At 37.9% G+C, this 13,211-nt stretch overlaps 1 protein-coding gene across 1 annotated transcript in view; it reads left to right on the top strand.

Moving 5' to 3' along the window:
• The window catches only part of TOMM70 (translocase of outer mitochondrial membrane 70), a 35,746-nt gene extending 25,048 nt beyond the window's left edge, over positions 1–10,698 (top strand). The window contains exons 7-12 of the mRNA XM_084801244.1: positions 351–485; positions 1,488–1,595; positions 3,288–3,404; positions 5,897–5,994; positions 8,257–8,379; positions 10,245–10,698. Of these exons, the coding sequence (XP_084657370.1) occupies positions 351–485; positions 1,488–1,595; positions 3,288–3,404; positions 5,897–5,994; positions 8,257–8,379; positions 10,245–10,398 (735 nt within the window). The 3' untranslated portion in view covers positions 10,399–10,698. The remainder of the gene's footprint in view (positions 1–350; positions 486–1,487; positions 1,596–3,287; positions 3,405–5,896; positions 5,995–8,256; positions 8,380–10,244) is intronic.
• Positions 10,699–13,211: the final 2,513 nt, after the last annotated feature.

The raw sequence follows: 13,211 nt of genomic DNA, 5'->3' as shown, positions 1-13,211 counted from the left end.
AATACTGTCATAAGAAGGAAGATTCATACATACCATATTGATGAAAATCAGAAAAAGAGTATATTGTATATAAAACATCCATACTGTACAAATGTGTAGAAATAGACTGGAGGTAAGAGTTTCTGGGCATCTGGGTTAGAGGTGTTATACTTCTGTGTGTGTTCTTTAGGTACAATAAAAATGCTCTGAAATTTGTAATGATCAACCTTCTATTTAGTTAATATGCTAACAAACTTGCAAATAGTCTTTAAAAGGGTGAACTTTATAGTAACCATTACAGAATTTTTTTCCTCTTAAACTAAATTGGATTTTAAAATTAACCAGGAACCTTTTCTCATTTTGGGTGTTAGCTTCGAGCAAATGCCCTCATCAAAAGAGGCACCATGTGCATGCAGCAGCAGCAGCCTATGCTGTCTACTCAGGACTTCAACATGGCTGCTGAGATCGATCCTCAGAACTCAGACGTATATCACCACCGAGGACAGGTAGATCTGATCTTACTTAGAGCTGACGTTGATGACTGCTTTTCTGAAGTTTTCTTAACATCATGTGAATTCTGGAATGTTTTACAGATTGGATTGGCCTTTATTTACTTACATCTTGAATTTTATTTATATTAATTTTGATATTGTGGAAGAAAAGGAAGGTAAAAAAACATGGGCTTGGCAGATCAACTAGTTTTTGGGTATCCTAGTTTGTAGGCTTTCATTGAGTAAACACTGTCATGACTCTTTGTAATTACTTTTATGTGGCTGCGGGGATTTATGCCCATGGTTGCAGCCTCTCAGGGAGGCCAGAGGTGTCACATCCCCTGGGTCTGGAGTTACAGGCAATTGTGAGCTACCCAACACATACGCAAGGAACCAAACACCCAGAATACACCTGATCTTGTCTGGTTGGCTTAGCGTGGCTTCTTATAGTATAGTACAAAGCAGGAACAGCTTCTGTAACAACTGAAAATACGTATACTTGTTTATTTATTTTAGACCTAAGTCTCACTTGATGTGCAAGCTCAGCTCAGCTCAGTCTACCTGCCTCAACAGCCTGAGTACTGGGATTATAGATATACCTGGCTTGAAGTTCTTCGTAGGGAACAATTTTGTTCTGTGTTTCTGTTATAAAGTGTTGAAATAACAATTAAAATTTTTTTTGCCGTTTCCATCTTTTAGTATTTTGAAATTAATTGAATGACAATTATGTAAAGTCTTAACCTGCTTTGAAATTAAGTACAGAGGCACTTGATTTTTTTTTTTTTTTTTTTACATTTCTTATTTTTTTATCCAAATTGCAATGATTACAAAAAAGATTATTTTTAAATCAGACACCAGTTTTAAGGTTTTAGAATTGTGGCTTTTTTTTTTCCTGCAAAGTAATTTTATGTTGAATAATTAATAAATGCTGAGTACTGTGATAGCAGAAAACAAACATACAACGTAAATGTTGAGCCCGTTCTTTTGATCGTATTTAATTACTTATTCTTTTCCCAGCTGAAAATTCTGCTAGATCTAGTTGAAGAAGCAGTGGCGGATTTTGATGCATGCATTAGATTAAGACCCAAGTTTGCTTTGGCACAAGCTCAGAAGTGTTTTGCACTGGTAGGTTCCATTTTCACTTGTGATGTCATAGGCACATTTGTATTTTATGCTATCCCGCAAAATGAGTATCTTAGTGCCTACAGAATCAGCCATTTTTTCCCAAAATGATGATTTCAAGGAGGAAAGATACTTGGAAAGTATCCAGTGAGTGTGTGGCTGGCCTTGGGCTCGGAGCCCTCCTGTCCCAGCCTCTCATGTAGGTTGGTGGTGCAGGTACACATTGCACACCCAACTCCTGAATGCATAGAATTGCTCCTCTACCATGAACTAGTATGAAGGATTCAAAAAACAGTCAGAGAAAATTTACATTTATGACATGACTTAAATGCTTTTGTTTTCCCTCTAGCTAGTCCTAAAATAAATTTCCCTCCAAAGAAAATTGTGTCATAAATAATGATATAGGTTTAAGATGAAAATAAAATTACTACATTAAAAAGTCTGTAGGTGGGATATATCTTGGTGGTAGAGCATGTGAAGGCCTAACGTGTAAGGTCCTTGTTTTGATTTCTGGCACTGCAAAAAGTAAATAAATAAAAATTATGCCATCTATGTGCTCAGTTAACATGTCTTAGCTTTCTATTGCTGTGAAGAGACATCATAACCAGGGCAGCTTATAAAAGTGAGCATTTAATTGGGGGCCACAGTTTCAAAAGGTTAGTCCATTATCTTCATGTCAGAGAGCATGGTCAACGGCAGGGAAGCAAGGTACTGGAGACTGGAGTGGTAGGTAAGACCTTACATCTGATCCGTAAGTAGGACAGAGACCAGAGAGACAGACAGACAGAGACAGAGGCAGGCAGGCAGACAGAGACACACACTGGACCTGGCATGGGCTTTTGAAACCTCCAACCCCTGGTGGCACACTAATTCCAGCAAGGCTACTTCTCCAGATCCTTTTCACACACACAAAAAAAACCCTAAAAACGGAAAAAACTGGTGATTTGAACATTCAAATATGTGACCCTGTGGGGCCATTCTCACTTAGACCACCACAGGGCCTTAGTCCTCTGTAGACTGCACAGTGGGCCTGCAGTTCTGACATAGTTGTTTGGTTCCCTGCTGCTGAGTTGTTCCTTGGATTCTTTTTCAGTGTGGGATGCAGCAAAGTGTATTAGCAAGTCATCTGTGTAGGTGCCTTTTTTTTTTAACTCTATTTTATTTGGTTTCTTCTTTTACTGTCCTCCACCCCAATCCCTTCCAACACCAAGTAGGAGAGAAAGAAGATTAGAGGGGAAAGGGGGTATAGACCCACCTTTCTATAGGCTACTTCCTGCTGATCAGAGACATAGGGTTCCTAGAGTCTAATCTTTGTCGTCAGAATCTCCAGCAGCTCAGCACACCAGTTATCCAGCAATAGCGAAGGCCAACAGCAGCTGCCACGGGCTCTCTTGGGGCTCTCACATTTATTTCCTCTTAAGAGTTCCCAGTTAAAGTATTTGCAGCTGGCATAAATCAGGGCCCTGCCAGAGCACAGGACACATTATAATTAGCTGCCGTGGACAGTCCATATCTCACATCTGGGATTAAAACAACATATTCACATAATATAACTGGGTTTTTTAGGAAACCAAAATGCTCACCACATACCTGCTTTTCTGGAAATACTTATATAATATTCTGCGTCTTTTATAATATGTTAAGATTCCAGAAGACTTTTTGTTCTCTAACTGGAATGTTTTGATTTTTAAATAGTATCGCCAGGCATATACAGCAAACAATTCTTCACAAGTCCAGGCAGCTATGAAAGGTTTTGAAGAGGTCATAAAGAAATTTCCAAGGTGTGCTGAAGGCTATGCACTTTACGCTCAGGTAAGTGTTAAAAAAAAAAAAATTAACAAGTACATTTATAACTGAATTCAGTGTGGGTTTGTGCTAGCCTGATGACAGTTTCTGTGGAAGCAGGCAGCTTTGTTTCTGCTTTGATAAAGGCTCATGGCATGCATGGTCTTGAATCACCTCAGGAGAAGCTCCTGAATTGTACAGTCTGGAACCTGGAACCCTAAGCTCAGAAGGTGGAGAAACTCAGGGCAAGCAGTAATTTCCTTCAGAAAATTTTCTCCTAAATGTTGGTGATAATATCTACAACAGGGGGTTCTTTTTTGTTTGATCAGGGCCTTTTAAATGGTTGTCTAAGCTGTGTCACATGTATTCTGCTACCTTTCTTTCTCCCTTAGAACCTCTTTTAACACTTATGGTTTTACACTCTAGAAACCCTCCCTACTTTCATGACCCGAATCAATACTTATATTCATATAAACATACAAAATTCAAAGCTGGGAAGTGCATATGAGGTAGATGTGATATTTTCTTTCTGAGACTAGCTTACCTCACTTAATAAAAGTGTTCAGAACTATTAACTTAATGAAATTGCATGTCATCCTTGTACAGGAGAACGTACTAGTCTTTACTAGAACATCCTAACTTAATATATGTGCTGCCAAAGTAAGAATTGTATAAAGTGTTGTCGTCGCCCCCCCTCCGAAAACCAGACTTGCTGATAGTTGTTAGCTGCCACTAAGTGCTTCTCTCCAGCCACCAATTTATTTTATTTTATTAAACTATGTAGGTTTGGCTGGCATAGAACTCACTATATAGATAGGCTAAGCTGGCTTTGAACTCATAGAAATCTATCACCACTGCATCCCGAGTGCTGGATTAAAGGCATGCACCACCAAGCCTCCTTAAAAGTTCTTGTAGATTTATTTTTTTTTTGGAGTTGAAGCTACAAAAAGCAGGGTTTAAACTTCAACCCTGACTGGCCGTGAACCCATGATCTTCCTGACTGGGTCTCCCAAGTGCTGATGTTCTGAGCCTTTACCACCATGCCTGGAGTCTTAACTTTTTTTTTTTAATTACAAAAGAAAACCCTAAGAGCTTTCCCCATCTTTCATAGAAATAGGAAACCTTAAAATGTCATTATCTTTATTAGGCTCCTCCCCTAATCCTTTCTTAAGATTGCTAGTTTTATCTGACTTTCTTTCATGCATTTGAATGACATTTCATAAAGACTTGGAGTGTTTACTGAAGGAGGCCTGTGAGAGGCTGATCATGTGGGACTTATCTTCCAAAGTGTCCTACACATCACTGGGCAACAGCTGATAACCTGGAACATTCACTCTTAACTCTTTCCACTTTTTATAAAAATGAAATGTTGCTTACTATGCATGCACACTAAAGTATAAAAGCATGTTCTATATAAAACTATATAAAGATAAAGTAAGATAAATGGACATTAGTAGTGTAGTTGGACAGTAACCATCCTTACTTTGGCTATAGAATTCAGGAATTTGGGTACAAATTTCTGTGAGGCACTAAGTATGCAAAGCCCTTTAGTGAAGCTGATAGAGGGAAGGCCTTTCAGCAGCATGTTTAAAATAGGTGTGCTTCATAGAAGGTCTTTCACATCAGCACCAGCATTATTTCACTGAAGATGTAATGTAACTACACATACACCTATTAAATTTGAAACTTGCTTTCCATAGCTTCTGTAAAAGCTATATGGTATAAATTGTTTAACTCTCAAAGCTTGGGCTTAAGTTTTACTTCAATCATGTCAGTAATAGTTAAGTGGTGATTGATAGGAGTTAACATATTTATAATGTATCCTTTGAAATGACTCCAGCCCTTAATATTAGTGTGATAATTTACAAATACAAGTATAGACTTGTGAAAGTCTTATTAAAAGCAGGCTCTTCACCTGGGTGTGGTGACACACATCTGTAATCCCAGCACTTAGGAGGCAGAAGCAGGCATATCTCTGTAAGTTCAAGGCTAGCCTGGTCTATAAAACAAGTCCAGGACAGCCAAGGGTACAAAAAGAAATCCTGTATTGAAATAGAAAGAAAGGAAAGGAAAAAAGAAAGAAAAGTAGGGTCTTCTATATTCTGCAGTTTCCCAAACTCTTGATTCCATTTAGCTCCTCATGAAAAGAGAGGACAGTCAGGAGCTCATGGCAGGTACAGCCTAAAAACTCGAGTAAATGGGGCTGGAGAGATGGCTCAGTGGTTAAGAGCACTGTCTGCTCTTCCAGAGGTCCTGAGTTAGCAACCACATGATGGCTCACAACCATCTATAATGTGATCTAACGACTCTTCTGGCATAAAGGTGTGCATGCAAATAGAGCACTCATATAAAATAAAATATTTTTTAAAAATGAAAACTTGAGTAATTAAGATATCATTTTAAACTGGTTTAAACTAATTTCAAGCAGGAATTGGGTGGTGCATAAAGAAATTTTAATACTTAAGCGGTATACTTTAAATTTTCAGGTTAATATATAACATTAGTTTTTCTTCACATAGGCATTAACAGATCAACAACAGTTTGGTAAAGCTGATGAAATGTATGATAAATGTATTGATTTGGAACCAGATAATGCTACAACTTATGTTCATAAAGGGTATGTATTTTTTTTTTGGTTCTTTTGTTTCAGTAAAATACTGGATTTCTTTCACAGTAATATAATATTTCTTCTAGCCTTACAGAAATTATTTAGAGTATAGTAGACTTATCAATGAATTAATTGATCAGCTTCTTAAAGTATATAGATTGTTTTTTATCTTTGTGCATATGAACATGTTATATCTGAATGTGGACACATGCTTGACACAGTGGAGAAGAGAGGACAATTTGGGTGTCAGGCCTCACTTTCTACCTTGTTTGAGACAGGGTCTAATGTCTCCTTCAGCCTCCTCACCCAGCCTGCTGAAGGATTGTTAATATTTAATTATTATTTTAGTGACATTAGCAGTTACTCCTCCTTAACCACCTTTATGCCCAAGTAACCACACAGAAAGACCAAGATCTAGTTAATTAGCCTAGAGCATGGTGCTGCACAATTATTACTCCATCCTAAACCTCTGTGCCCGTATAGTTTCCTCCCATTCTGATTTCCCACTTTATACTTGCTTTTAAATCATCCCCCAGCTCAGTTCATTTCTCCTGATATTTCCTGGTCTTCTCCTTGTGGCTCCATCCTCTCCTTCTTTCTCCGCTCACTGGACCAGGATGTCCCACCCTATTGTCTGTTATTGTTAAGCAATGGCTAGTTTGTTTTTCTTGACAACACAGAGAACAAATGGTGATGTGTTTATACAAACTTGAAACTGGAGATAGAATAAACATTACAGTGCAATGTCCTGATTGATCCAGAGAGTGGGATGGAGAAATCAACATTTATATGAACAAGTGTAAAACTGTACACAGTCCACAAGAATATTATGCCAACACTAGCCAATATAGAATTTGAAAAGTAATCATTGGTTGTAGAGTGTTAATTTGATACACAGCCTAATGGTATCATTTAGATAAATATCTGTTATTTTACTTTTCAAGTTTAATGAGTTTATAAGTTCATAGTATTTCTGTTACTGCTAATTATATGATAGTAATAATCTTAATTATACTACATCCTAAAGAACTCTTAACAATACAAGTTTGTGTATTTAGAAACAATGTTACTATGTAGTTGTGGCTGACTTTGAACACAAAGATGACTTCCTTCTGCCTAGCAAGTGCTATGATAAAAGTGTACCATCATGGCTATCTGCAAAATTAATTTGTAATATAAATATAAAGTATTTATAGAATATATACACATATGTATGTGTATATACATGTATACTTGTAGAAAAGTAAACTATATAAAGATTAAAATATGGAGAAGCTGAGGCATCTTGAGTTTAAAACCATCATGACCTAATGAGACCCTTTCTCAAAAAACTAAAAAGCTTAAAATAATTGTTATAATGTTATGATATGCATCTATGGGTATTTTAAGAAAAAAAATGACAGACAGTCAAAGGCTGGATGGCTTTCTAGAGGCTCCAAGTTGAATTCCCAGAATCCACATTGTTAGACAACTCAAAACTACCTATAATTCCAGCCCCAGGGGATCTGACACCCTCTTTTGGCATCTACTAGCACTTGAATATATGTGTCATAAATTCACAGAAACATACATATATGTAGATGACAAAAAATATAAAGGCTATAAACAAGTATTTTATACATTTAATTTTTTTGAGACATTTGTATCAAATTATTCAGTTTATAATATATTCAGTAAGTTGAAAATATTGCATCAACTTTATTTTTGTAAGGAGAAAACAAGTTAGAGTAAAAAGAGAAGCAACCTTAATTTACAGAACAATTTTTTTGGCAATATGTTTCTAACATACTTTTTATTTCTGTGAAATGGAACCAAACACAACTGAGACTACAGGCTCAGTGAGTGTACAGTAGAAATCAGCCAGTGCCATTAGCAGAGTAGAAAAGAGACCTAAACCCACAGAACTCTTCTCTGGGGCAGGCTGCCAAGGGGTGAAAACCAGGACTGGACTCCTTAGTCAGTGGTCCCGGGACAGGAGTAGAAGGGAGTGAAACACGGGGGCTTGGTGTTTGCATACAAAATCAGATGTCTCTGTTTCTTAGAAACACAGAGGCAAAGAAGACAGGATGGTGATGTAGAAATGGGAGGCCGTGCACATCAGCATCACAAAGAGAGGCCATAGACTTCATGTGGTGCTCATGGGTTCTGCTTTAGTCTTTGCTCTACTTATAAACTGCTGTGTATTTGCTGAGGGCAGGAACCAATCCTACGTCTATCAGTACTGTGTCCATCTAACTGCCTCTTTTTCTTTTTTCTTTTTTTCATTTTCAGTTTACTTCAGCTTCAGTGGAAACAAGATTTGGATAAAGGTTTGGAGCTTATCAGCAAAGCTATTGAAATTGACAACAAATGTGATTTTGCATATGAAACCATGGGAACTATTGAAGTGCAAAGGTAACTTCTAGAGTTGCTTCTTAGAAATGAAGTGAAGGATCATAGATTTTTGTGTTTTATTCTCATTAAATACATTTCATTGTCAATCAATAGCCATTTTAAAAATATATTTTTAAAGATTTATATATTATGTATATAGTGTTCTGCCTGCATGCCAGAAGAGGGCACCAGATCTCATTACAGATGGTTGTGAGCCACCATGTGGTTGCTGGGAATTGAACTCAGGACTTTTGGAGGAGCAGCCAGTGCTCTTAACCTCTGAGCCATTTCACCAGCCCTGCCATTAAAAAATATAAAAGCTTGCTGTACTTTTGATGTAGGCGTCCCTAAAAAATTAGGGAATTTGGACTTGCCTCATTTTATTATTTTTCCAAATTAAAAGTTTTACTTATAAAAGCTGTCAGGCTTGTCCCTTAAATAGTAAGGCTAGGTCTTTATCTCTTTGTAAGGTTTCCTTTTTCCCTTGTGCTGTCCAGTACCAGCATGCCTGAGGCTCTGAGCTCAATGCCTAGCACTACAGCTAGGGACAGACATGAACAAACTCTGGAGGTTGATGCAGGAGGATCAGAGATGTTCAGGGTTCTCCTAAGCTACATAGGGAATTTAAGGCAAGGTAGGGCTAGAAATCTTGTTATTAACCCACCTCCCACCACCACCACCCCCCCACACACACATGAAGTTCATTCTAAATCCTACCTTAAAATTAAGTGATTGACATTCCTGCTTATGCTGATAATTTGAAGATCTTCTAGTTATAGACAAAACAGCTCCATATGAACTCTTTAAATAGTTAATTGTGCTAGCCATATACTGTAGGAAGTTAAAATATGGTCACCTTTAGGGGCACCAACAGTTATCTAGTATTGACTTTGATCTTGGTTGCAGGATTACACACATGTAGTTAAGTATTAGGCACACGCACACATACATAGCTAAGACTACCTTGAACAGTTGTTCCTTAGTAACTATAAAACCTAGCCACGCTTAAATAGAAGAGATAAATTTTATGTTCATCCATTTATTCAAAAGCAGATAGTATTTACCAACCTTTGTACTTAGTTGTTGGAGGTAGTAAGATAGTGCGGACATTCGTCTGCCTGTGTTTACAGGGATACTAGAACTCTGAGTAATATTAGGGATAAAGTGTTTAATTCTTCTGGGAAGAGAAGGTGGGAGAATATTCAAGTACTGCATTTGAAGTGAGCCCTAGAAGGCAGGGGTTTGATCAGAGTTAAGCAGAGGCAGTGTTCTGAGGCTCTTTGGCATCAGCTCTGGCATGATCAAGAAGCTGAGGTTGACCTGTAACTGCACAGAGTCACAGGTTTGGGCATTGGATAAGAAATGAGGCAATAAGGGTGTGGCTTGCTCCATCTTTTAAGGGGCAAGCATTTGGGGGCTACTAGTGTTCTCTGTTGCCAGGAGCCTCACATTTCACCAGAAACATGCAGACTTAGCAAACAGGAAGAATTAATGATCTTAAATAACCAACTTAGTTGCCCTATTCTCACTGTATTTCAGCAAGGATGCAAGATAATGCAGATATAGTACTTTTAAGAATAGTTGGAGCCAGGTGTGGTGGCACACACTTGGGAGGCAGAGGCAGGAGGATCGCTGTGAGTTTGAGGCCAGCCTGGTCTACAAAGCAAGTCCAGGACAACCAAGGCTACACAGAGAAAACCCTGTCTTGGGGGGGGGGGGGAAAGTTAGGATTCACTGGTGCTTTCAGTGTGCTGTGCTGTGCTGTCTTGTTTATTATGAAAGGAACATTTTATCAGAATTACAGTTGAAGGCTTCATGCATTACAGTTAAACTATTGGTTATTGAGAACTCCTTGTTAAAGAATCTTTGAAATTTTGCTCTTTTAGAGGAAACATGGAGAAAGCCATTGACATGTTCAACAAAGCTATCAACCTGGCCAAGTCAGAAATGGAGATGGCTCACCTGTATTCACTTTGCGATGCTGCCCATGCCCAGACAGAAGTAGCAAAGAAATACGGATTAAAACCACCAACATTATAAACCCAGGGGAAAACAGACTGACTCTTTTTAAAAGAAGTTTACCCCCTCTTCAACTGAACCCTGAAGACACTGTCATGAATTGTTGACTGGTGGAACTTAGGATTCCCTTTGTGATGTTGTCATTCATTACATCTGTTTCATGTTTAGGTGTTGTGGGCGTGGCTGTTGAAGGAAGTTTGCAGCCTTGCAGCTTTTATTCCCTGTGCAACAAGAGCTTAGAACCTGTTAAAGGGATATTAAAACAAAGTTGTAGAATACAAAGAGTACTTGGCCATGCAAATAAAAACTTTGATTTGTTGATTTGTTTTTTTTTTTTAATTGGGGTGGGGATTATGTTCTGAATGATTTTGTTTTTATAGCTGTTTGTATAATATATGAGTGTTTTATAGTATGTTGGTCTTTAACACAGTAAGTGCTGTAAAATAGACTTCTTTTGTATTCAATTAATCCTTTTTAATTTTTTTGAAGGATGAAAGCTTCAATATGGATTTCTGTAAAATTGAAAGATTGTAAGCTATTGTCAGCATGCACAGTGCCTCTGACTCTGTAGAACTTTAGTAAATTATGCAGAAGCAAAATATTCTGATTGATACTTGTACAGGAAGACAGTTAATGAGGACTGAACAAAGGAAGGTAAGATGAAAGAGACCTGTATATACTTGCCCGTGCCTATTCCATAGTAAGTACTATTTAATGGTATGCTTTTTAAAGAAAGTGGGTGTATGTGAACAGCCCACATACACATGGAGTACATGTGATGATAATATAGGAATATTTAATTAGCTTAAATTTTCTAGTGACAGGAATATTGTAAAGGTTCAGAAGGGTGTCAGTCCTGGAGCCAGACTATCCTTTTTTCAAATGGCAAGTTTAGTGCTTTAGCTGTGGCTGTATTCAGGGATTCAAGCCAGTGTTTTCAGAGATGTCCAATACATACAGTACTTTTTGTATTGAGGTAACCTTGACCTCTAAGGACTGATGGTCCATGTCCACATCTCCAGGGATACTGACAGCTGACTTTACTTTTGTTCTGTTCATTTTTATCTGTACCTCATCCTCTCTTCGGAATCACTAAGCTATGTTTCCGTTCATCACTTTCACAGACTATCCTTTTACTTATTTGTATGCTGGATTTTTCTGGAGGGGAAAGAATATGTTGTTAGTCTGTTTCCAGGATCCAGGACAGGTTGAGGTTTATTTAAGTGAAGTTACAAAAAAAAAAAAAAAAAAAAGTAAGTCTGCTAAGGTTTAATGGACATTAAGTCTAATTATAGTTTACATTGTTGAGAGTAAAGAAGCATTTTACACTCTTATTTACAAGGGTGCTTTTTCCCACTGAAACCAAAATGACTTTGTCTACAAATGGTGTCTTTTTAGAAACTCTTAGAAATGACTCCTCTTATAAAGTCAGTCTTTGGACGATATCGGTAAGCCTGTAGCTAATTTCACAGTAGGGGCAGTTAATTTAATGTGATTGGGACAATGGGAAGTTGGAGAGATCTTCATTTTGTTGTGAAATAATTCTCCAATGATAGCCCTAAATACAGAAATGTCCTACATCTCTGAATGTGACCTCTTTGCTTAAAAAGTTTTTTTTTTTTATTTGCATGGCTGTATTTACATTAATACTGACATTTTCTACTCTGCTCCTTCTTTGTTGGGGTTGGGTAGGAAACTGAAGCATGTGCCATTCAATACTATCATTCCAAATACTCACAAACTTTTTGCCTGTTGTGAACATATTTGAAACTGCACTGAAAGCTGCATCTGTCTGTATCTTTTCTTTTGTAAATGGCTTCACATGTAAATTCACAAAATAAATACTACATCTAAGCTTTCCTACCTATTCTTGGAACAGAAAGATAGGAAATTTGTTTGTTTATTAACCAATAGTCAGTCTCTCATTGGTTCAAACCTTACCTTTGAACACAGGCATATATACAAGTTTTTGTTGGTATGGCCATGACATTTCCTGAGAGTATTTCTCTAACAGTGAAACAAAGCTCTGTGAGAGCAGTAGCAGCAGAGCCCTTCCGCGTGTTACTCCTGTCAGTTGTTGTCACGTTACTGAGTTCTTCATATTGATTCCACAGGGACTTCCATCAGCTCTCAACCATGGGGAGAACTTGTGGATATAAGTGAGAGGACACAAAGTCTCAGGGACTTGGGTTTGATGGCTTTATATACAACAGAAAAAGGACAACTTCGAAAGGAAATGAGAGAGCTGGAGAGGCTTGGTTCCCAGGACTGCACCCATTGGCAGCTCACAGCCTGCCACGTCCAGGTGATAGGATACCTCTGCCTCCTCAGGCATCAGATAATGTACAGTGCAGACATGCATGATGGCAAATAACTACACACACAAGAATAGTCATTTTAAAAGAATAAAAAATAACAATAGCTTGGCCTTTGTGAAAATGTACAGTTTGTTCCTCAAATAATACATGTTTTAAGAAATGAAAATTAAGCCGAATGATGGTGGCGCCCACCTTAATCCCAGCACTGAGGCAGAAGCAGGAGGATCTCTGAGTTCAAGGCCAGCCTGGTCTACAGAGTTCTAGGACAGTCGAAGCTACACAAAAACCACAAGGAAGAAAGAAATGAAAATTACTTAGCATGGTGGCATAGGCTTGTAATCTCAGTACTTAGATGACAAGGGTGGGAGCATCAAAGCAACAAAATACTAAGAGAACAGGTGAAGAGAATGTTTAGCATGTGAGATCTGGGATTAATCCCCAATCCCTAGTGTGGGAAGAGGTAAGTGCCAATTTCCCCCTTTAGAGCAGGAGACTTCAAAACAGTACTTGACATGA

The sequence above is a fragment of the Acomys minous genome (assembly GCF_964271855.1).
Source record: "Acomys minous genome assembly, chromosome: 11".
In the NCBI taxonomy this organism is placed as follows: Eukaryota; Metazoa; Chordata; class Mammalia; order Rodentia; family Muridae; genus Acomys; species Acomys minous.
This window is presented reverse-complemented; position numbering and strand designations above follow the sequence as displayed.